Here is a 21,171-nt window from a genome sequence, read left to right as displayed (position 1 = left end):
TCAGCCAAAGTTGGAGGCTGTTTGGCTGTGGGGTTTTGGCGTAGGCCCACATCTAATCTTGGTGGGATTTGCTCTCCCTGTCAGAGATGAAAGTGAACCCTGTGCCCTGCAGTCTACAGAGAGGGAAGGGGATTTACCCTTGGAAATTAAGAAAAGCTGCTCAGATGGGGGCCAGGAACAAGGCAGGGAGAGTGCAAGGTAAAGACTGTGATTGATTCCAGAGAGAGCACAACTAATGGAGGCAAATCCCAGTGTGTGTGTGTGTGGGGGGGGGCTTGCTAAGGGTCCTGGGGAGAAGGTGCCACCCACAGCCAGTGAGATTATGGGAGGGGCATTGCTATTGGATGAGAGGAGCAGCAATGTTAAATTTCTGGTCTTTGGACAGGGGGTTTACATGAGATGAGAACCTACTTTCTCTGGTTTTCCCCAATTTCACTCAGAGCTTTGGGTAGATTTCATTGGCAATGTTTCTGAATGGCATGTTCTGTGTAACAGCCTGCGAGCTCAGGGTTATACCTGCAAGCATGTTATACTTCCCTCTTGCTTTGCACACACATACACTACCTACAACCTCAGTCATACGTTCTCCACCCTCAGACACACACATACCCTGAAAGCCCCAAGGAATACATTCATCCAGCCACATATACACTCCCCACAAGCATACATAGCCAAGGTATTTACTTCTGTCAATTTACTCGCACTCCCTCTCCCCATATGTACGTATATATACCTCCCAAAGACTATATGTTCCCTGCGTACAGACACTTAGATACACACATATAATCCAATCAACACAAACACACTCCACATGCAGTCCCTATACACATGTCCACTATACTCACAATGCCGCTCACAGAACAGACATACACCCCCAAAAACTCATCCACAATTTACATACACATATACACAAATGTACTATCTGCATGCACACGCACACACACACACACACACACACACACACACTCATTCACTCTTCCTCACACATATCTATAGGGGCAAACTCATGTGTGCTGTCCACACATCACACATGGTCTTTTTCTTTTTTCTCTCTCACCCCCAACAACAGCTAATCTCCTCCATGGCCCCAATATTGAACTATTGTGTTGTCCATTTCCCAGTGACAAGGGGTCTAGTTACAGGGTTATTGATTGGTTTTCATGCAGACAGATGGATCCGTCCTGGTCGCCCATCGAAACCCACCTCTCTTTGGGCTGATTGTTGCAGCTCCGGGGATAGGATTGCACAAAGAGACCACCCTCCACTCCAGCATCCTTCACCCAGACCGCGGATAGTAATAAATGGAGTCAGGCTGAGCCGTAATAAAAGCAATTGAGTGGGTTACCTGTGCAGACGTGGATTTATACTGCCTCGTATTTGATGTGATTGTTTTATTGAGTTCTCAGCACAGTTAGGACCCCATTTATTTATTTATTTTGTAGCACTAGCCAATGTCCACCTTTGATCTTTTTCTAAGATGTGCCCTAGGGGAACAGGAATGGACAGGACCCCTCCAGTTTTGCTCTTCCTTATAGGCCGATGCTGATGATGCTTTCGTGGGAGATCCCTAGTCACAAAAAGCTCCCTTATTCTGCAAATCTGACTGGGAGCTAGCCATGTATATTTGTTTAACCCTTAAAATGCTAGATTTTTTTCTGGACTGCCAGCGAGAGGAATGTTGAGGTCCACTTGCTCATTTTCAAGAACAGCCTCAACTCACATCCACGCAAATGCAGTGTTTGCACAGTGCCTAGCACAATGGGGTCTTGATCTGTGAATGGGACGCAATTCAAATGATAAATAACAACAGTAACTCGGCCTCTGAGTCGGTACTCACATTTGGGTGCCCACAAATAATTGCAAGCATAAATTTCCTGGGTGCGAATATTTCTAGGCATATTCTGAAGCACTTGGGTGCCCTGTGATCTGATTTGCAGGTTGCAATCAGGAAGATGGCTGTCTACATGGTATGGAACGTGCTCCCAGATATTTGCACTGTGAAAATGGGAGGTTGCCTCTGAAAAATCGCTCCCTGTAGTGTTTTATCAGAGGTGCCATAGTATTTGCTGTTCTTCTTAAAGCCCCAGCTCCTGGGGTGAGTTGATTACATGAGATGCTCAGCTCTCAGTTTTTAAAAAATAGTGAGTTTCTAGCGCTTGTGGTTGCACAGGCCAGGTCTACACTATAAACTTACATCGGCAAAACTAAGTAGCTCAGGAAACCCCCACACCCTTTAGTGATACAGTTATACCAAGCTAACCCCTGGTGTACACAGTGCTATGCAGAGGGGAGGGTTTCTCCTGCCGACATAGCTAGCATCTTCACTGGTGAGTTAGAGCAGGGCAACTGCAGTGTTTTAAGTGTAGACCTGCCCTGAGAGAAGCTTGAAAAAGTGACCCAAGTGTGACCCAATGGCTCTGAAACCAGAAGGCAAATAAAAACACCCCCCAAATGGATTATTATTATTTTTTAAACTCAGGATTTTTAAGCCACTCTCATGACTTTTGGGCCCTGATTCATGATTTCTGAGCACTTGGACTTGACAAATCTGCCTGTAGATTGATAGCATATGACAAAATAATTGGGGATGGGTGAGACACCCCCTCCCGCCCCCGCATTCTAATCAGCTTTTTCTATTTCAACAATGATGGATTGACAAAGCCAAGCAGAACCTTTCTGAGTAGCCCTAATCATTGTCATAATCATCCATACTCTAGGTGGGGTCTTCTACAGCATTCATCCTTGGCCTACCTCAGCTCCTATTGACATCAACTCCCATTGACTTCAGTGAGGGCACAGTTAGGCCGATGCTGAGCACTTATGTTTAAGTGGCCCCTCGCATCAAAAAGGATGCCCATGTACTTTGTTGACTGAACCCTGCCTGCCAGACCCTCAGATGGAGAACTGACACACCTCCCTTGAAGTCAATGCCAATTTAATTCAGGCCAAGATCTGGCCTAGTTTAAATGTTTTCAAAGTCAAATCCTGCATTTTTCTTTTTTTGCTATAACATGAAAATCATTTGATTAGATGGGGTTATGGAGAAGCAGGGGCTTTTCCATGTGTTTGCTACACGACTTCCTGTTGAATCAATCATATTATCCTATCGTAAAGGTTACAGATGGACTATTAGATCATCCAGTCCATTTCTCTAGCCAAGACAGGAGTGTCCCCTACATTTTCTTGTGTTTTTATCCCATCTATTTTTAAATATTCCTAAACAGTGAAGAATTCCACTGAGAGACAATTCCACAGCCTAATAGATCTCACTACCAGGAAATTCCTTCTGCTACTCAGTTAAAATGTTTCCTTTCTTAATTTAATCCCTTTACTCCTAGTATACCACTTTATACAAGCCTGAATAACTCCTTTTCTCCCTCAGAGGGTCTGAACCCTTCAGATATTTGCAGATCATTATCTTGTCCCCTAATTTATTTGTCTCTTAGCCAAGCTACTTATTTCTTTACTCATTCCCCCAAAGTCAAATGAGTTTTTCGGATAACAGAGGTTCTGATAAATGAGGTTTGATGGCATAGGACTCATTCACCCAACACCGAAATGCAGCTGCCTCTAGGATGTAGCACAGCAGCCATTCACTATATGCAAAAACTTGCACAAGCTTAACTTGCAACAACAATGCACTGTTGTTGCGAGTTAAGCTTGTGCAAGTTTTTGCATATAGTGAATGGCTGCTGTACTACACCCTAGTCCATACTAGACTGGAAGGGTTGAGATTTTTAAAAGGCAAAAGGTACATGCAGTCTCTGAACATATAGAGTTGCAGAGCAGGTAAGAAAAATGCCAGGAGCTAAGATCTCTCCTTTCCAGCCCTTCATTGGGCCAGATAGGAAAATCAGAGGAAATATGATTAACTCAGTCCATGCATCACGATACAACCTGCCAATGGCCAGATGTGAGGAATATGACAAGTAGTGGTGCCACAAGCAAAAATGTACTCCTTTAACTGAAGCAACATTGTCTATGACCTCAGTTTTATGGGCCTGTCCTTTATTTGCAATGATGGAAAGGAGGTAACACTGGGTTTGTGTGTGACTAGGGGAATCTGGGTTTAAAAGGAGGATGTAATGAAGTCCTACATGACCCAATCACATTCTCCACTCAGTTGAAACTAATTGGGAATAGGAGCTGCTCTCCTTGGGGTGGGAAATTGAATGGAAACCTGGTATCCAGCATTAGATCAATGGGGAGATCGTAAAAGGTGCCGGCCCCTTGCTGGGATACAGAAAGAGTTTATTTTGTGTGTGAGGAGAGCTGCCAGATTAAGAGACCTAAGAGCCATGGCCCCTATTTATCCAAACAGAAGATACAGCATTAGGGCAAGCATTCCCCACCCCTGCCCTCCGTCACTGGATTACAGGAACCCACCTCGAGTCAGAGGCTTGTTTGTTGTACCTGGGAGTGGTTAATCCCTGGCCGCTCTGCTGAGACAACCAAGAAAGTGGCAAATTAGCACCAGCTATGGCACTATGTTTATGTGATATGGACACTGAGAGGCATGTGATATGGTCTGAGAGGCACCAACTCATTTAATATAGACCATCCAGTAGTTGTTACTTTCGGTCGTTATTGACCTCACTCACATTACTGATGCTCTGAGCAATCTAGAGTCCTCAGAAAAATCATTATCCATCCTCCAGATTTCTTATCTTAGCGGGATGAGGAAGGTGGCAGAGACTCCTGGACTCAGCCACAAGTGACAAAGATGGGTACGGGATTCTTTTGGGAAAACTCACAGATTGAATTACAAAAGTTGTGTCCTACAGAGGAAGAGAGAGATGGGTGTTTATAGAGATTAGACAGATAGATAAAATGATGGGTGTATATGGGGATGGATGGATGGATGGATGGATGGATGGATGGATCAATCCTTGACTGATGTAAATCAGCAGTGCTCCAGGATTGGATCTGTAATAACTCTACTTTGAGCTATATGGGATCTTTTAGGCAAAGACTGCACAACAGTGGCTTACAAAGGTAACTAAGTATCTTATTTCCATTTTACAGAGGATGAAACTAATGCACAGAGAGATGAAGTGAATTCCCCAAGATTACATATCGAATCAGTGGCAGCTTCGGCAAGAGAACCAAAGTCTCCCGACATGAAATCCCCTGCTCTGACCGCTAGACGAGGCTGCCTGTGGACACTGATGTTTATAGCCACATGCTCAATATTTCACAATACTACAAACACAGTTTCAGGGATGATATCACCTGAATCAATGTCTGTCTTTCCATTTGTATTTATAAAAGAACCTCATAAAAGGAGGCAGTGTGAAGATCTACAATAACTAGGAATCATTGGCCAATTATTAAATAACGTAACAGAAAACATTTTCCAAAACCAATCACATAATTCTAGAAGTGCACATATACTAGATACTTCTTGGGTGGGGGGGACTGAAAAAGCTTTATCCTGCCACCTAGCATGTGACAACCCAGCTGAGGTTTATCATGTCCAGCAAACTGCACACCCTGCTATACGAATCAGAGAAATACACAGTCCAAAGAGTAACCATAAGCATGCAAACTGACTATAATATTATTCCACAAGCCTGTGACTCCTGCATTCCTCAGATAGGGATCATGCCTGTTTCTCACAAACTGCAAATCTAACAGTACTGAAAGCTACCTCAGTACTGGAATGGAGGCGCACTTTGTCTGTGGGCTGGGTCCACACTTGGGAGACTATACAATATATTGAGTGTTAGAGGGAGGTAAAAAAATAATGCTTAGAATAGAATGGGGGTTGAATCCTTAACTACGGAACTATGAACATAGTTCCATGATGTGCTGTTCCCACTAAAGCACACAGCATAGCTCGTACAGATCTCAGTGGGTTATCGTAACATGCACAACCTGTGTTCTTAAGGTTCTCCAAGAGCAGCAAAACAAAACCAACACCCCTATTGACATCAGATAGCCTCGTCCCAGTGGGATGTGATATCCGACACCCCAATTCATACTAGAAATGCCACTGTACTGCTAACAGCAATGCGGACGCAAACCCAATTTAAATAGTCCACATTTAAGTGATCAGAGATAACCAGTCTGCTTCCCTGTGATAATGGAAAATCTCTCGTCATTTGAGATCAACATTCATTGTTTGCTATGTTGATAGAATTAGAACTTTATGCCATTTAATTGCTTCTCAACGATATATACAATATCTGTCCTATAGGTATATAATATATTAAACCTGCACTAATTTATATTATATAATATATGAAATGTGTACTGGAAATCTCCCATATTAGACAACCACCCATCTTGAGACTACCAGTTGAAGTCTATTTTGTCCATTGACTAACGCATTGTGTATATTTATTTGCCACCGTTAACAGAAGACCACCAACTGGTAGGCAAATGATTTTTGCTGGTGTCTTGAGGGTTACAAAAGGTTTTTCAATGTACTCTGTATGTAGAGCTAAAACACAGTGTTGCAGCAAAGAGGTTACATCGGCACAAATTTGGGATGATCGTGTTACTCACAAGTGGCCCAGCCGAGAGTGAGTTATAAGTGTTGTCCCAAATGCATGCTGATCAAACTTTTACAGTCCAACATGTATTCTGTAGGTGATACAAATTTAACAGACAATCTATTTGAAATGGTTTTAGGAAGATTTTAAAAATTTCACATTGACTATTTTTTGTATCCTTGCACCTAGAAACCCATGTGCCTTTGTTAGTCTTAGTTCAGTTGTACAGAATTCAGAAAGAGCAAAATCAAAATGTAATAATACATTTTCAGAACTTCTTAAAATGCCCTCAAATAGATTTTTTTTATACATACAAATGTCACACATGGCTTTAAAGTCTAATATATTTGATCTTTCCAGGGACAAACGTTATTCTCATTTCCTGCTAGAAAACCAGGCTTCTGCCATTTCTGCAAAGATCTAATTTCTAGAGCCCCTAGACACTGGACTTTAAACCTGTCATTAGGGCACGTCTGAAAACTGCCCGCGGTGGACTTTGGGCCAGTACAGTTTTGGGGGTAAATTCCACATTGCAAGGGAAATGAAATGTTTTTTTGTGTCATGTTGGCTTTAAGAAATGGTGTCTGTCTGAAGCCATTCAGGGCATTGGAATGTTAGAGTCAATCTAGGGAGGGCCAAATTCGTGATCAGAGGGCAGTTGAGGTGGACACAGGTGTATGATAAATGCAGTTTGCCACATGACTCGGCAATTTATCACACATATGCGATGTCTACATGATCTGGTTATTTCAAAATGTTTGCTTCAACAATGGAAGAGAATGAGAATTTGCATTTTAATTATAAATGCAGTCCTGTCTCTTTCTACTATCTTCTCAGTGTTGTTCCCACTGAAGTGAATGGTAAAACTTGCATAGTTAATGGCGGCAGGATTGGGCCCTTGTATTCTCTCTATTTCCTGTTGTGCTGTGGTTCTCTCACAACACACTGCTGTGTTCTTCCCCAGCACACACCCTAAAATGGAGCTTTTTCTATCATTGTCCGCAGCCATTAAAGGAATCATTTCCTTGCAAGTCTGGGATTCTGGGAGCCTTACACAAAGTTAATGGGTGAACGAAAAGGAGGTTGGGCCTGCATTATGAAAGAGATTGAAGAGAGTCTTAATCACCAGAAACTGAAAAGATCCCATTCTTCCTTGGCAATCTCATGCTGAAATATCGCAGTGGTGAGAATTGGGGCATCACAGTTGGGCCTCTCTGATATAATAATATTTACCATTTATAAAGCAATTTACATCTCCAAAGAGTTGTAGTTAGCTAACGTACAATGTCCCCGACCCCGACCCCTCTGAGATATGTCAGTATTATTATCTTCATTTTAGAAGTAGGGAAACTAAGACCCAGTAACATCAAGGCAGCACAATAAATCAGCTGCAAAGATATGATTAGACTTGGAAAGCATGTGGCTCTGGTCTTGTGTATGAATACTACACCGTGCGGCCCGCTGCAATGTGCTACTCTTCCCCAATAGGTTACAAGTCCCTGCCTTCAGTGGCTATAGGATGTCAATTTGCTTTGGGCTAGTTAACCCAGCATGCATGTTCCAGCTAAGCAGACTGCATCTTTGCTCCTCTCTGAAAGAATGTGCTGTTCCTTCAAAGAACCTAAAACCCTTCCTCTGGACTTCTGGGACATTGGCTTAATTCCTTTCAGGGATATCTGGCTGTCCTTCCACAGCTGCCTTGTAAGGTGTCTGAATGTCAAACTGTTATTATTTCAATACCTGACTGAGAGAGTAACTGGGACCTGGAGGTTTTTTAGGAGGCTGTATAATTACTCGATCAGTATTATGTTACCCTGTTCATAACTTAATAACCATTTTAATACAGATGGCACACACAGGGATAATTTCCTGGGGTAGCCTAGCAGTATATTACAGAGACTGTGTGTCTGAGGGAATCTTCTTTAGCCAAAGTACATTCTACTAGTTAATTCTACCTGCTGTTTTCAAGATGATGTGGGATAATGCCATATCATTTGCAAAATATGTAAAGCTATTTATATAGGATGTGAATTTGGGAAATATATGCTGTTTGGGTTATTAGAATTATTTTGATAAATCTCCCATGGATAGCACAAGACAAAAAATACTGTAGTGTTTCCCCAGTGTTTATTTTTCCTGATGTTGGTGTGAACATACCGGGTTTTTCAACATCCTGGCTACACCTAAGTGTAAATATACAGGCATATGCATGTATGCGCTCACTAGATACTACCATGCTGGTCAGTGTGCATGTGTCTCTAAGGTATGTGTATATATACTCCATGTAGTGTGTGTATTTTTGTGAGTGTGTATACTATATATATATATATATATATATATATATATATTATTCTATTGGAGTGGTATTTGTATCTGAGTGCGTACATGCGTATGTTTTTGTAAGTGCCTGACTACATGTGTTACAATATTTCTAATAAAAAGAAAAGGAGTACTTGTGGCACCTTAGAGACTAACAAATGTATTAGAGCATAAGCGTTCGTGAGCTACAGCTCACTTCATCGGATGCATTTGGTGGAAAACTTCTTTTTGCGAATACAGACTAACACGGCTGCTACTCTGAAACCTGTCAATATTTCTAATAGTGCGGCATATGTGTGTGTAAGTACGTTCAGTCTTGTGTGTGTTTGTATCTTTGTGTTATTCTACCTGGGTCGGTGTGATATTTGTATATGCGTGCATAAGTGTCTACTTGTGTGTTGCCAGTGTGTGACTCTCATGCATGTGTGTGTTGTTCATATATGATTATATGCATCACAACATCTTGCAGCATTCCCCATTTGTCACCTGGAATATATCCTTTTTGCCACCAAAGAAGGGATTCTTTCCCTAAGGGGTGGGGAGGGGTGGGTGATTTGTTTTACATCCATCCCGCTGCAATGAAAACTTCTGCAAGGGGTTGTGATCTGGGCAGGTTTGAAACAGCAGCTAGATGCCTCATGGAGCTCTTCTCTGCCTTCAGAAGAGGCGTCCTCGCTGGCTTAGCAGCTGCCCCTGGGGGTGGGGGGAAGGAGCCTCGCATTTGGGAAGCTAAGTCTGTTTGTTTAAGATAAACAAACATTTGGTGGTTTAATGGCTCAGGAGTGCGGGCTGTGATTGTCTTTAGATATGGGCGCTTTTAATCTCCCAGTCTTAATTACTGAAAACACTGGCATCCACTGACACGAGGGAAGGAGCGCTAGAGAAGCAGGACAGAAGGAAGGAAGGAAGGAAGGGAGGAAGGAAGGAAGGAAGGAAGGAAGGAAGGGAGGAAGGAAGGAAGGAAGGAAGGAAGGAAGGAAGGAAGGAAGTCTCCTGGCAGGTGCCTACCCTCGCACTCCCAGCCCTGCCATGCACAGCCTGGCAACACCCCGCGGCGCGTACTTTCACCCAGTCATTTCACCCAGCTCCCTGCCCAGCCGGTCCCCTCCGGGGGCCGCCCAGGCGCGCTGTCTCCGAGCTGGCTCCCAGCACCAGCAGGCCCCAGGAGCGGAAAGCCCCGGGCGGGGGGTTGGCCGCGGGGTAGGGGCACGGATGGGGCGCGCTGCCTCCAGGGACTGGCCCAGTCACCCCGGGCCTGGGGGAGCGGGGAACTCCAGGGCCGCAGAGGAGGCGGGCGCCTTAGAGGGGGAAATGTGAGCGCCCCCCGGCCCGGGTAACCCGCAGGCTCAAGGAACTGGGGGGCTGCCAGCTGGGAGAGCTTTATGGGGGCCGTGAAAGGGCAGTGGCCGTGGGGGGAGGGGAGCTGTGGGGAAGGTGGGTCGGGCTGGGCGCAGGGGAGCGGGGACTGGCCCGGGAGCAGCGAGCGCATGGCCGGCCCCTGGGGAGGGCGCTGGGTGCCGGGCCGAGGGGCGCCCTTACCTGTTGATGGAGGAGACGCTGGGCACCGTGTCGTTGTCGCAGATGCCCTCGGCCAGGAGCCGGTCCCGGATCTCCCAGGCGAACATGGTCGGGTTTTGTCTCTTGTACTCGGCGATTTTATCCACTACTTTGGGGGTCGCCACTTTGGGCTTGGAGCCGCCGATCACGCCGGGCTTGATGCTGCCCGTCTCGTAATACCTGCGCCAGAGCAGAGCGCGGTCAGTGCCCGGGGCCTGCGCTCCCCCGCCCGAGCTCCCCCGCACCTGGCCACCGGCTGCCATGCCCCTGTCCGGCCCGCGGCCCCGCGCCGCCCCGCAAATCTGCCTGCCCTTGCTGCCCAGCCGAGCCTCCCCCGCCTGGGGCCTGGGGGGCGCGCGGCTTCGGGGCTGCTGCCCCGGGGCGGGGGGACCTGGACAGCGGAGGTGGGGCTGTGCCCTTGTGCGGCAGCGGGGTGTGTTGTGTGTGTATGTGACGGGGGGGGCGGCTCTTTTTTCCACCCGAACTCCAGGCCCAGCCAGCGATGGGGAAAGAAAACGGAAACCGCCCCCCGGATAAAATCCAGGGGGATGGGGGCCAGTGAGGGGCCCGGGGACACAGCCGATCGCTGAGCTCACCCCCCCCCCTTTTCGCTGGTGTTTTCTCCTCCTTCCCTGGTCCCCCATTCTCACCCCAGCCCCCTTATTTTCTCTCCCCTGCTAGAAGGGCCTGGCTGTGCCGGAGGAGGCGGAGAGCGGGTTGCTTGGCCTGGCTGCGCAGCGGGGATTTCGGGGTTCCCCGCCCTCTCGGCTCATCTCTGGACCTGGCACCCCCACGTCCCCGCGTGGCCATTAGCTCGGCACGGTTTGGACACCGCTTGTGCAAAGGGCAGGTCGGAGGAGGGCCGGGAGGTTCCGGCACAGGCAGCCTGTTTCCTTAACCCCAAGGCCGGGCTGAGGGAGGTTCCCCCACCCGAGCTGCCTCCCGGGAGATTTCACACCAAATTTGGTTGCGACCGTTTTTTTTAAGGCTGCTCGGCAGAGTGGGGGTGGGGTGGGGATTTTTCCCCTTTTCTTTCCTACTCACAAAATGTTCCTGCTTCAGGTTGTTTCCCAGGCAAAGGGGAGGGAGAGGTGGCTGGGGGGGGGCTGTTTGTCCTGCCAATTGCTCTTCTCCCCTTTCGGGTTGCGTGACAACCTGGGGGCGCAGAGGGGGACCCCGGGGGACGGGACAGGAGGCTGTTTGGAGGAGGGGAGGGGATGCACACGCTGCTCGCCCGAGCCTTACCTGCCCAAGATCTTGCTGACACAACCGTGGCTGACCCGCAGCTGCCTGGAGATGTCACAGGGTCGCACTCCCTGGTGAGCCAGCTCGACTATCCTTTGTCTCACCACGTCAGGTAGGGGCCTGCCGTTCACAAACACCCCCCCGAGCTGGTTCACTCCCCCATGCCCTGCTGGGGAGAGAGAATAAAAAACACAACAACCCACGCACCCCAGAAACAGACCGTTAGTCGGGGATAGTTAGCGACCCGCGGGCAACATCTCCAGTGACTAGCTATGAATGGAGGCGATGGAGGGGGCGAGGGTGTGGGGAAGCACAAGAAAGACAGACAGACAAAGAAAGAAAGAAAGACACCCTAACCCAGAGGAGTGAATTTCTTACGAATGTCACTTTCCTCCCTCCACACACCCAGCTACTCTCCAGCGGCGATTGTGCCCCTTTATTCCCAGGATCTCTGATGGAGCAGCAGAATTTCAGGGTCATTATTCTGGGGACAAGCATCGATCCCCAGGCTAGTGCCGGCTCGGCGAGTTGGGAAGAGATTTTCTCCCAAACTCTTGAGTTCCTCTTCTAGAGGCTCCAGACAGAGCCCTCTTCCTGCGGCTGCTCCTTCCCCTCTCACTTCATTCCCGTGCCATGATTTTCCATCACATTGCCTGCTGCTTTTATTTCCGCACCCCTCACCCCGGAGAATTTTTACCTGATATAGCTCGTTTTCTCCATTTATTTTCGGATAGCTCTAAATTAAAGGGAAAGAAAGAAAGAAAGAAAGAAAGAAAGAAAGAAAGAAAGAAAGAAAGAAAGAAAGAAAGAAAGAAAGAAAGAAAGAAAGAAAGAAAGAAAAGCTGTCTTTGTGTCCCCCAAACGATTACAGTTTATATAAACAAAACCTCTCTCTCTCTCTCTCTCTCTCACACACACACACACACACACACATAAGCTTTCGGTCTTTTAGGGGGGAAAAATCCGCCAGAAATAAAAACTCGCCTTGATTTTTTTTTAAACAAGGATTCGGTTCAAGAGGAAATAAACATTCCCCATTCAACCCTCTTAAGACAAAACCCCAGCTCGGTCTTCCATGGGGTGCCAGAGTTGCCTTTCTTCGGTAATCATTTGGATGAATACGGGAAGGATGGGGCTTTGCACCTGCTAAATGTTGTCAGGCAGGAAGCGGCTGCCAGGAATGAGGAAATCTCTTCATTCGGATATTAGCAAAATATGAGCTGTATTTGTGACGCTTGCACCTAAGTGTGTGCGCGAGAGCTACAAATGCGCATTCTAGATATGTGTGTGTGTGTAAATAAATATTTAGAGAAGGTATATCTTCATTTGTCACGATCCCCGTGTATCTGTAGCGAAGACCTGGGGAGTGTGTGTATACTGTGTTTAGAGCCTTCCTTTCACCCAGAGCTAACCTGCCGCAGCTTCTCCTGGAAAGAGATCTTCAGCTGGTTTTGCAGTTGGCTGAAAAATGATCTGTTTATATTTTTGCTGATTTTTTTTCTCTCCTGCTTTTGACACTGACTCATTGGCTCTGAACTTAAGTGGGAACTCTCATTGCCCTGCGATCGATCCAAGTCCTTCTTCACAAATAGAGTTTTTTCATCTCTCATAACCGCCCCCCAAGCCCCCCCATTAACACCCAAGAAACACCCTCCAAACTGCCTTGAGCATAACCCCGGGATGGTTTCTTCAGACCGTTCTTTTTGGCCCGATTAGATTTTTTTTAAAACCCCTTTGTGAAAAAAAATGTTTGGGGTTAGTGGGTGGTGGTAGGGGGGCATTTCTTTCTGCCCTCCACCCCCCCCCGTATCTTTCATGAATGGTGTGGGTGGATTTTGTCTTCATGCGTCCAGACCACCTTTTGCACATGTTGCCTCTAAAGTTACAAGCCAGCCGTTTCTTCTGCACCTCGCTGATAAATAATTCAAGGCACCTTGGATAACTCGAATTACAGAATATTAAAAGGCAGCAGATGCAAAAAAGATTAAAAAATTAATAATTCAAATTATTGCACCCAGTGGTTCCCCCCTCCCCCCAGCTTGTTTTAGTTTAGATCGGTCCCTTTCAAATCTTATTTTCTCTCTCTATATATATACACACATCTGTCCCTTTGAACAGAACACAGTCTGGAGTCTGTATACATGTGTGAGCGCGTGAGGAAATCAGCGCTTATGTGTATTATAATTGTCCGCTAATATATGGATTATATATGTGGCTCAAACTGAATCACGCTTTTTTTCAAAATTCGGCAGCAAAAATAAAACGTTCCCAAATCTGCCTGGGTTTTCTTTAAATCATCCGCTGTGTTGTGAAATATTTCTATCGATTAAATACATTTTCCAAATTAAATTAAATGCAAAGGTATTGCAATCAATTAAAAAGAAAGCCGCCGCCGTGCAAATAAAATATTTCCAAACGCTGGGAGTATTTTCAGTGAATATACTTGGGAAACAATATTTTTTCGCTAACAAAATCGCTCAGAAAGCAGCAATTTTGAAAAAGAAATAAAGCTGCATCCAACCCTCTTCGTGGGCTTTATATGTTTGCTCTTTTTCTTCTTGCAAATCATTTTTAAAAACCCCAAATATTGTATTGTGTATCCTTTAAATATTGGGTTATTTTTAACAGCTGGCAGGGCAGCCTCTTGAAAAGTTTCGCCGTGGAAAGTTACAAATTGTTCTTAATTATTCATTTCCTGACTCAGTATGGTCTCTATCTCAGATTTGTATTTTTCCTTCTGTCTTTTTAAATCCCTGAATTATTTTCCCTGCCTGTGGTTAGCTCAAATAATTGCAATTTCATTATTACAATAATTGTCATGGGTTGTTGTTTTTTCCTTTCCCCCTCCTTCGATTGAAATGAGATTCTAGACTGAAAACATATCAGAAATCCACTTTCTTGTATGTCAATAATGCATTTAAAATGCACCCCAGGGATCTGGTAAATAAATAAATTTAAAAGAAAAAGAAAAAAAGGGGGATTGTGACTTCTTAATAACCCTCAAAAATGCCGGATTTCCAAACAATATAATTGTCCTCTTTCTTCCTCTAATTCATCCTTAAAACAAACAATCACCTTCCCAGTCATTTAAAAATGACATTTACCCCCTCTTCAGTTTAAAGAACAAAAAATGACAGGGAGAACTGTGGTTCCACACATATATATGTATTAAAATTTAAAAAAATAAAGCTTTGACCCACGCTGCAGATTAAAATATAAACGATCAAAAATACAAGTGGACACACGCGTCGGAATCAACTACTCCCCCTCGGAGGCACAAATTTGCAAAGTGGATTTGGAGCAAGACCTGATTTTGTTGTTGTTGTTGTTCCCGTTCGCACACACACACTAATTCCCTCCAGTAAGTTTGGGGGGTTCCCAGGCTCCGGGATCCCCTTTGGTGGGGATCTTAGCCCTAAAGGAGATAGGGAGCAGCTGTGGCCGGTGATGGCAAAGCAAGGCAGGGGTTTCGGAGCCCACCTTGGCTGGGGGAGGCGGCAGACGGCTGGGAGGATGGCCTGGAAAGAGGATCAGGTGAGGAAGAAGGGTTGGGGAAGGAGGCATGGAGGGATGCAGGAGAAGGAGCTGGGCTCCGGTACTCACGGTGCATTGCTGAGAAGGGGTCTGCCTTGCAGTGCATATCCATGGGGAGGCAAAGGAAGGGGAAGAAGTCGGCTGAAGCCGCCGTGTCGCCTCTAAAACTCAACTTCAAGACTTAGGGGAGAAAACAAAAAAAAAAACAGCCAGCAGGGTGAGGGGAGGCGGGGGGCGGGCGCTCGGCCCTGCCCGGGGAGCGGAGAACTTTCCGGGGGCCGTGGACCGGGAGCTGGCTGGAGCTGGGGCAGAGCAAGCGGAGCCCGATGGGTTCTGGTCAGCAGGGTCCCAGCGGGCAGCGAGAGACAGCGGCCGGGGGGCAGGTGGATGTCATGGCTGGAGCGCCCGGGTCAGATCATCCCTGGCAGCCGGGTCAGCAAGGGGCTGGAGGCTAGGGCGCGTCGGAAGCAAGGTGAGGATGATGATGGTGGTGGCGAAGCAGCAGCGTCGGCAGAGGATGATGTGGCTTCCTTCCTCTTCCTCCGCCAAGTCTGGGGCTAGTTCATTTAAGTTCAAAGTGGAGTAGAAATCCCCGGGATCTCTGAGCACCGGCAGCCCCCTCCCTGCGTCCCCTCGCCGAGGGTCCCGCTCCTGGCAGACTTTCTGGCAAGGTGGGATGTGTTTGCGAGGAGCTTTGGCTGGAGAATGGAGCCTCCTCTCCCCGCGTGTGTCTCTCTAAAAGCTGCAAAGCCCCCTCCAGATCTCTCCCCCCCCCCACCCTCCACCCCCACCCCTCCTCGCCCTCCCCCTTTGCCGGGAGATGGATGACTTGTCAGACAAAGGCAATAGATTCCAACACTCTCTGATTCGCCAGCGCGCGGAGCCGGAGCCCGGGCGAGGAGGTCCGTGCTTCTGTCACTCGGGCCGAGCAGAGGGGGAGGGGGGAGTGCCGGGGCGCTGGGGGGCGGGGAGGGGGGGGGGATAAAACTACAGAGACAAACGAAACTAGCGGATAAGGCAAACTCCAGATAAGGGCTGCAGCGGGGACGGGGATCAGAAATTGAGGGGGCACGGGAGGGTGCGCTGAGCTTAAACAGCCTGATTCCCTGCTTTGTTTCTGGCTCCTCCAACTCCCCTATTTAAGCACATTCTCTCCCCCCACGCATACACGGCGCTTGTCAGTTTCATCGGCCTTTTTTCTTCTTTCTTTCTTTCTTTTTTTTTTTTTTGCACCCTCACCCGCCGATGAAAGTGCTTTCCGCCTTCCGGATCCAGGAGATCTCTCGAGCTAAAGCGGATGGGATTTGATCCACATCAAAGCTTTCTCGGTGTTTAACTTCAAAAACAAAACACACACACACACACACACACAAAACCCCCCAAAAACCTTCCTGTTGTATCGCTTTGAAGTGGCATATTTGGGACTGGGAGATGACAAATCCGGGGGTTACAAAGTTTCTCTGGTTTTGCGCGCGCGCGTGTCAAAATAAGAAAATAAAACAATCCCGAGTCTCCCCCCACCCCACTCTTTGTTTATTTTTTTTCCTTTCAGGCAGAGGATTTATAAAGTATTTCGGAAACGGGTCGAAAAGTAAAAGAGATGGCTTTGACCTAACAAGAAAGCAGAAGTGAAACGCCTACCTCGGGATAAATAAATTCACACACGTGAAAATGGGGCAATTTGCAGTGAGCTCAATGTTTGTTTCCATATGTGTTTATCATCATATGAAACGCTGTTCCTTTCCCCTCTTCCTTTCTTGGTCCCTCCTTCCCCACCTCTTTGCTTATCTGTCACAAAATACCCCCTTTGTTTTCTAACTGGTTAAGTAAAGAATCTCCCAGAGATCTTTATGAAATATTTTCCACCATCTCATAAATCATGTTGGCACTTCAGCTGATGTTTTATCTCTCTCTTTCCCCTGAGTTTGCAAAGCCTGATTTAAAAATCTTTCCGACGCTATATATGGTTAAATGCAGAGAAAGACAACAATACCTCTTTCCAGTGTGTACATTAAAAAAAAAAAAGGTTAAACCAGCGGAAACCAAAATATCCAAACACTCCCTCTGAAGGCTACGTTTTTCTTCTGTTTTTAATTGAGGTTTGGAGTATTTGCAGTCGGATCAGTAATAATAATTATTATTGCTGTTACAGTTAATGCTAATTTTTATGAATGTTCATTATTATTGTTATCAAGCCCGGCAAGACTGTGATTTTCCTCCCTGATTTTTGGAGAAAAATCCCAGGACTGAATTTCCACCAGGTGCAAAGTTTGGAAGAAGCTTGTGAGCGGTTCTGGTTCAGAGCCCCTGTGTGTGCGTATGGAAATACTCCGTACTGAGCGTTATTACTTCTGATTTGGGGGAGGGGGGCATCTGTGCCCCTTTCTGGAGAATTCATTTCTCCCCTCTGCAGCTCACATAGCCCTAGTCTGCCACCGGCAAACTCACTGCGCCCCTTGCTGAACCCCCACCCCTGCCCTCAATCCTACCCCTTCACTCTTTTCATTGCCTCCTACTTTGCTAGCTGCCTTTCTCCACTCGCCCGGCTGAGGTGGTAGATCAAAGAGGGATCCTTTCCCCGCTCACGCACGGAGCATGTGGGGGAGGCGGGCAGGGAGGAGGAAGGGGGCAGTGTTCAGGACTGGACGGCTGCAGGTGAAGCGGGCCTCACGGCCCAGAATCAAACCGCGTGTAAGGTGTGCGGGAAGGGGGCGGACGTTCCTTTCCCTCCCACTGCCTGTAGATGGCGCTCTCCGGTTTGCTTTTTGTCTACGGCTCCAAATTGATGCACATCAACTTCTATCGCCAGGGAAAAGTTTCAGACTAACCGGATTTGAACTTAATCTGCCACTCAGCAGCCGCAGCAAATATTAGCAAATGGCTGACAAACCTCTGACACTCACCGGCCAGCGCTGGGCAGAAGGAAAGGGCAAGGGGTGGAGGGAGACAGACTGATAAACACACAATTACAAAGACATTTGCCATGAACTCTTCCCCCCCTCCAATAACTTCGGTTTGCAATGGGGACTGGGAGACCCAGTAACTGTCCTAGTTTTAGCCCGCTGGCTCCCTCCCTGTCGGATAGCTCCTTTCCCTGATCACCGCGCCCCAGGGGCCTCCGCTGCTGGGGGGACATCCTGGGCGCGGTGATTAGCGCTTCGGGGAGTCCTTTGTGGGAGCTTCCGCGACGCAGATGCTCTTGGGGCGTTATCACTCCTGGCTGCGTGTTAAGGACACAGCAACTTTCCTCGGGTGAGGGGGGGGCGGGGAGAAGACGAATTTCCCCCCGAGCCTGCGGTAGTTGTCACTTTGACCTTGTTCCCCTACTACAGTCCCCGCATTAGGAAAGGGGTCCAGGAACCCGCAATGACTCCGGAGCCGCATCGGCGCCAGCGGCTCGCCCAGTGTCTGATCCAGTTAAATCGGGCCAATTTTCCCATGTGGACAAGGGAGCCTTTTGCTTCCCCAAGAGGGGAGGAGATAATCTCAGAGAGCTCTCCCCTCCCCACCCCCGCCCATACCGCACCGTCACCTGGTGCCCCTTCTCTCCCCACGGCTTCCTGGAAGAATTGTTTTGTCAACATTCAAATCCACAGAACAATTTCTATTTGCGGGGGGCGGGGGGAATATCCACGAGGATCTATGAGAATATTCCCCGCTCACGTTTAATAATTCGAGATCAGGAACAATGCAGAATTGTAGGGTCCGTTGAGAGCTCCCACTCTTCTTTTTAGGTGAACCCCCCCCCCCCCACCGGGCTCCCATTCAGTCAGGGTTGGGTGCTTTTTCCCGTCCGACTTTAAATGAACCTTTCTGTCTCTTTCTTTCTTTTTTTTATTCCAAAGAGAGTCTCTCCCCTTCCCCTAACCCAACCCCCCCCCCCCAATCTAGAAACATTTACACTTCAAAAGAGGCGACCGCCTCTCTGCGGAAATTTCAAGAAAAATAAACTTTTGGAGGAGTTGAAGTGATACCGATCTTTGGATTTGCTTCATTAGCTGCTTTTCGCCGACTGATCAAGCCCAAATCTTTCCTATTGATCCCACTCACCCCCATCCCTCCCGCACGCACCCCAGTGCCCTGCTCAGCTCCCCTCAAATTTTCGCTGAATGCTCTGGGGTTGTTCTTCAAAGCTGGCAGGTTTGTAGTCTCCCTTGGAAGGGAGTTAATGAAATGTTAGTTTGAACAACCGCCTCTTTCCAGTCCCGCAAAAGTGGGGAGCGGGAGCGATTTCCGAATCTGAAAGCGAGGAGAGTGGGAATCATGATCCGAGCCTTGTTGTTCATTTCTTTTGAGGATTCGGGCCTATTTTAAACAAATAGTTTGGACTGAGATCCTTACGTCCAAAACCATAGCCCGCACCCATGTTGTTTCGTCGTTTTATATGCATCCCTAGGGTTGGAAAGGCGCCGAATCTACTGCTACAGAATTGGCTTGTTGGGGGACAATTCTCATATTTATGTTATCGAAAAATGTTGCTAACTCCTGAGCGTCACAAAATCAACTTTTCTTTTTGCAGGCTTGTGAAATGATTCATTCTAAATATCCTTCGTTTTTAGGTGGTTTATTTCAGGGGGCCTACACACACACACACTTTATGATTTTACATTAAAATCCACCCTAACTACCCTCCCCCCCTTCCCAAACTCTGCAAACTCCTTTCACCCCAAGTGGGAAAAGAAGGGTCAAGAACCTTATTCCCAAGGAAGAAGAAAACCCGATCCTGTAGGTTGCTTCTGGGGAGAGAGTCAATTTGGAGGAAGGGGGTTGCCTCAAGATGAGGTGTTTGAGGGTTTATGGAACCATTGTGTGACTGCTTGGATTTGATCCCCCGAGTTACAGCCTGATTTGAGGGGGTAGGGATGGGGATACACCTTGGATCTGTCCTTGATACCCCCCACCCCGGCCCGTATCCCTCTTACACACGCGCGGGAGGGGTATGTGAGAACTCCGAAACCCAAAACTTTTTGTTTATCTGCTTTCTCCTCTTTCTTCCCAACAACCCAACTGGGGAGCTGCCCTCGGGGGATTTGGGGGGGGGGGTGACTGGGAGTAGGGAGAAGATTGCATTCAAGAAATTCCGAAATTTAAGGGCGGCTCAAAGGGAGGACTCCGGACTTCAGGGGAGCTGGAGCAGAGAAGGGGCCCTGGGAGAGGAATGGGGGGGGCTGGTTAAAGTCCCTGGCGCACTCTCACTCACACCCCGAAATCGATGTATCGGGGAGATACGAGGCCACTGCTTTTTCCCCTTGCCTTTTGAAATAAAGTTAGCTTCAAACGAACAATTAAAAACGCCCAATATTTGTCTCGGCCTTTCCCCCGTGTGTCTCCAAGCCCCCCTCTCTCTAAGCACCTCTGGTCACGTTGGAGGATGAGTTTTTTGGAGAGCTTCTGGTACAATATGGAGCACCATGGGCTGCAATTTCACACTCCACAGCACATTCCCCCTAAAGCTACTTTCTTTCTTTTTCTTCCCCCCTCCCATCTAAGACCCCCTCTCTCTTTCTCTCTTTTGTGACTCATGGGTGGGTTCCATGTCTGGGGGACAGGCTCCTTGGGCATCCTGGCACTGGGCAGAAAAGGAAGGAAGGGGCTTTTCTCTGCTTCTTTGCTCTGCCTGCCGCTGCTACTGTTGGCTTTCCCCTCTCTGCATTTGTTTGCCCTGAATGGTAATAGCCCACGTGTGCTGCTCTTTATTCAGTAACCGACACTTTAACCTCTCCTCTTTACAAGAGAGCGTTTGCCACAAAAACGAGACTAGCCGGAGACCTTTTACAGCCTCATGGGGTGGGGGCGGGGGGGGGGGAAGAGCCAACATTGTGGAGAGACACTTCTGCAACAAAGCCACCTCTTAACGCACTGGGCCGGCCAGAGCTGGAGGCAGACCCTGGCCAGGGCTGAAAAAACACAGCAAGTAGCCTCTCAGACCATGGACATACGGACAGCTTTAGTGCAAACTTGCGTGCATGGATATAACCCTCTACTAAGTGTGCATCTAGAGAGCAGAGATACATGCATG

At 47.5% G+C, this 21,171-nt stretch overlaps 1 protein-coding gene across 6 annotated transcripts in view; it reads right to left on the bottom strand.

Annotated features, from left to right (window-relative positions):
• The window catches only part of PAX2 (paired box 2), a 115,495-nt gene that overhangs the window by 87,299 nt on the left and 7,025 nt on the right, over positions 1-21,171 (bottom strand). The window contains exons 1-3 of one of the 6 annotated variants that reach the window (XM_043518889.1): positions 15,222-17,611; positions 11,619-11,784; positions 10,356-10,553 (exon numbers count right to left, since the gene is read on the bottom strand). In XM_043518889.1, the coding sequence (XP_043374824.1) occupies positions 10,356-10,553; positions 11,619-11,784; positions 15,222-15,264 (407 nt within the window). In that variant the 5' untranslated portion in view covers positions 15,265-17,611. Of the gene's footprint in view, positions 1-10,355; positions 10,554-11,618; positions 11,788-15,221; positions 17,612-21,171 lie in introns of those variants that run through there. The other 5 variants (XM_043518888.1, XM_038409835.2, XM_043518892.1 and 2 more) reach the window with 5 other exon arrangements.

This window comes from Dermochelys coriacea, chromosome 7 (assembly GCF_009764565.3).
Source record: "Dermochelys coriacea isolate rDerCor1 chromosome 7, rDerCor1.pri.v4, whole genome shotgun sequence".
Taxonomy (NCBI): domain Eukaryota; kingdom Metazoa; phylum Chordata; order Testudines; family Dermochelyidae; genus Dermochelys; species Dermochelys coriacea.
The sequence above is the reverse complement of the archived record's forward strand: the minus strand, read 5'-3'. Positions and strand labels throughout refer to the sequence as shown.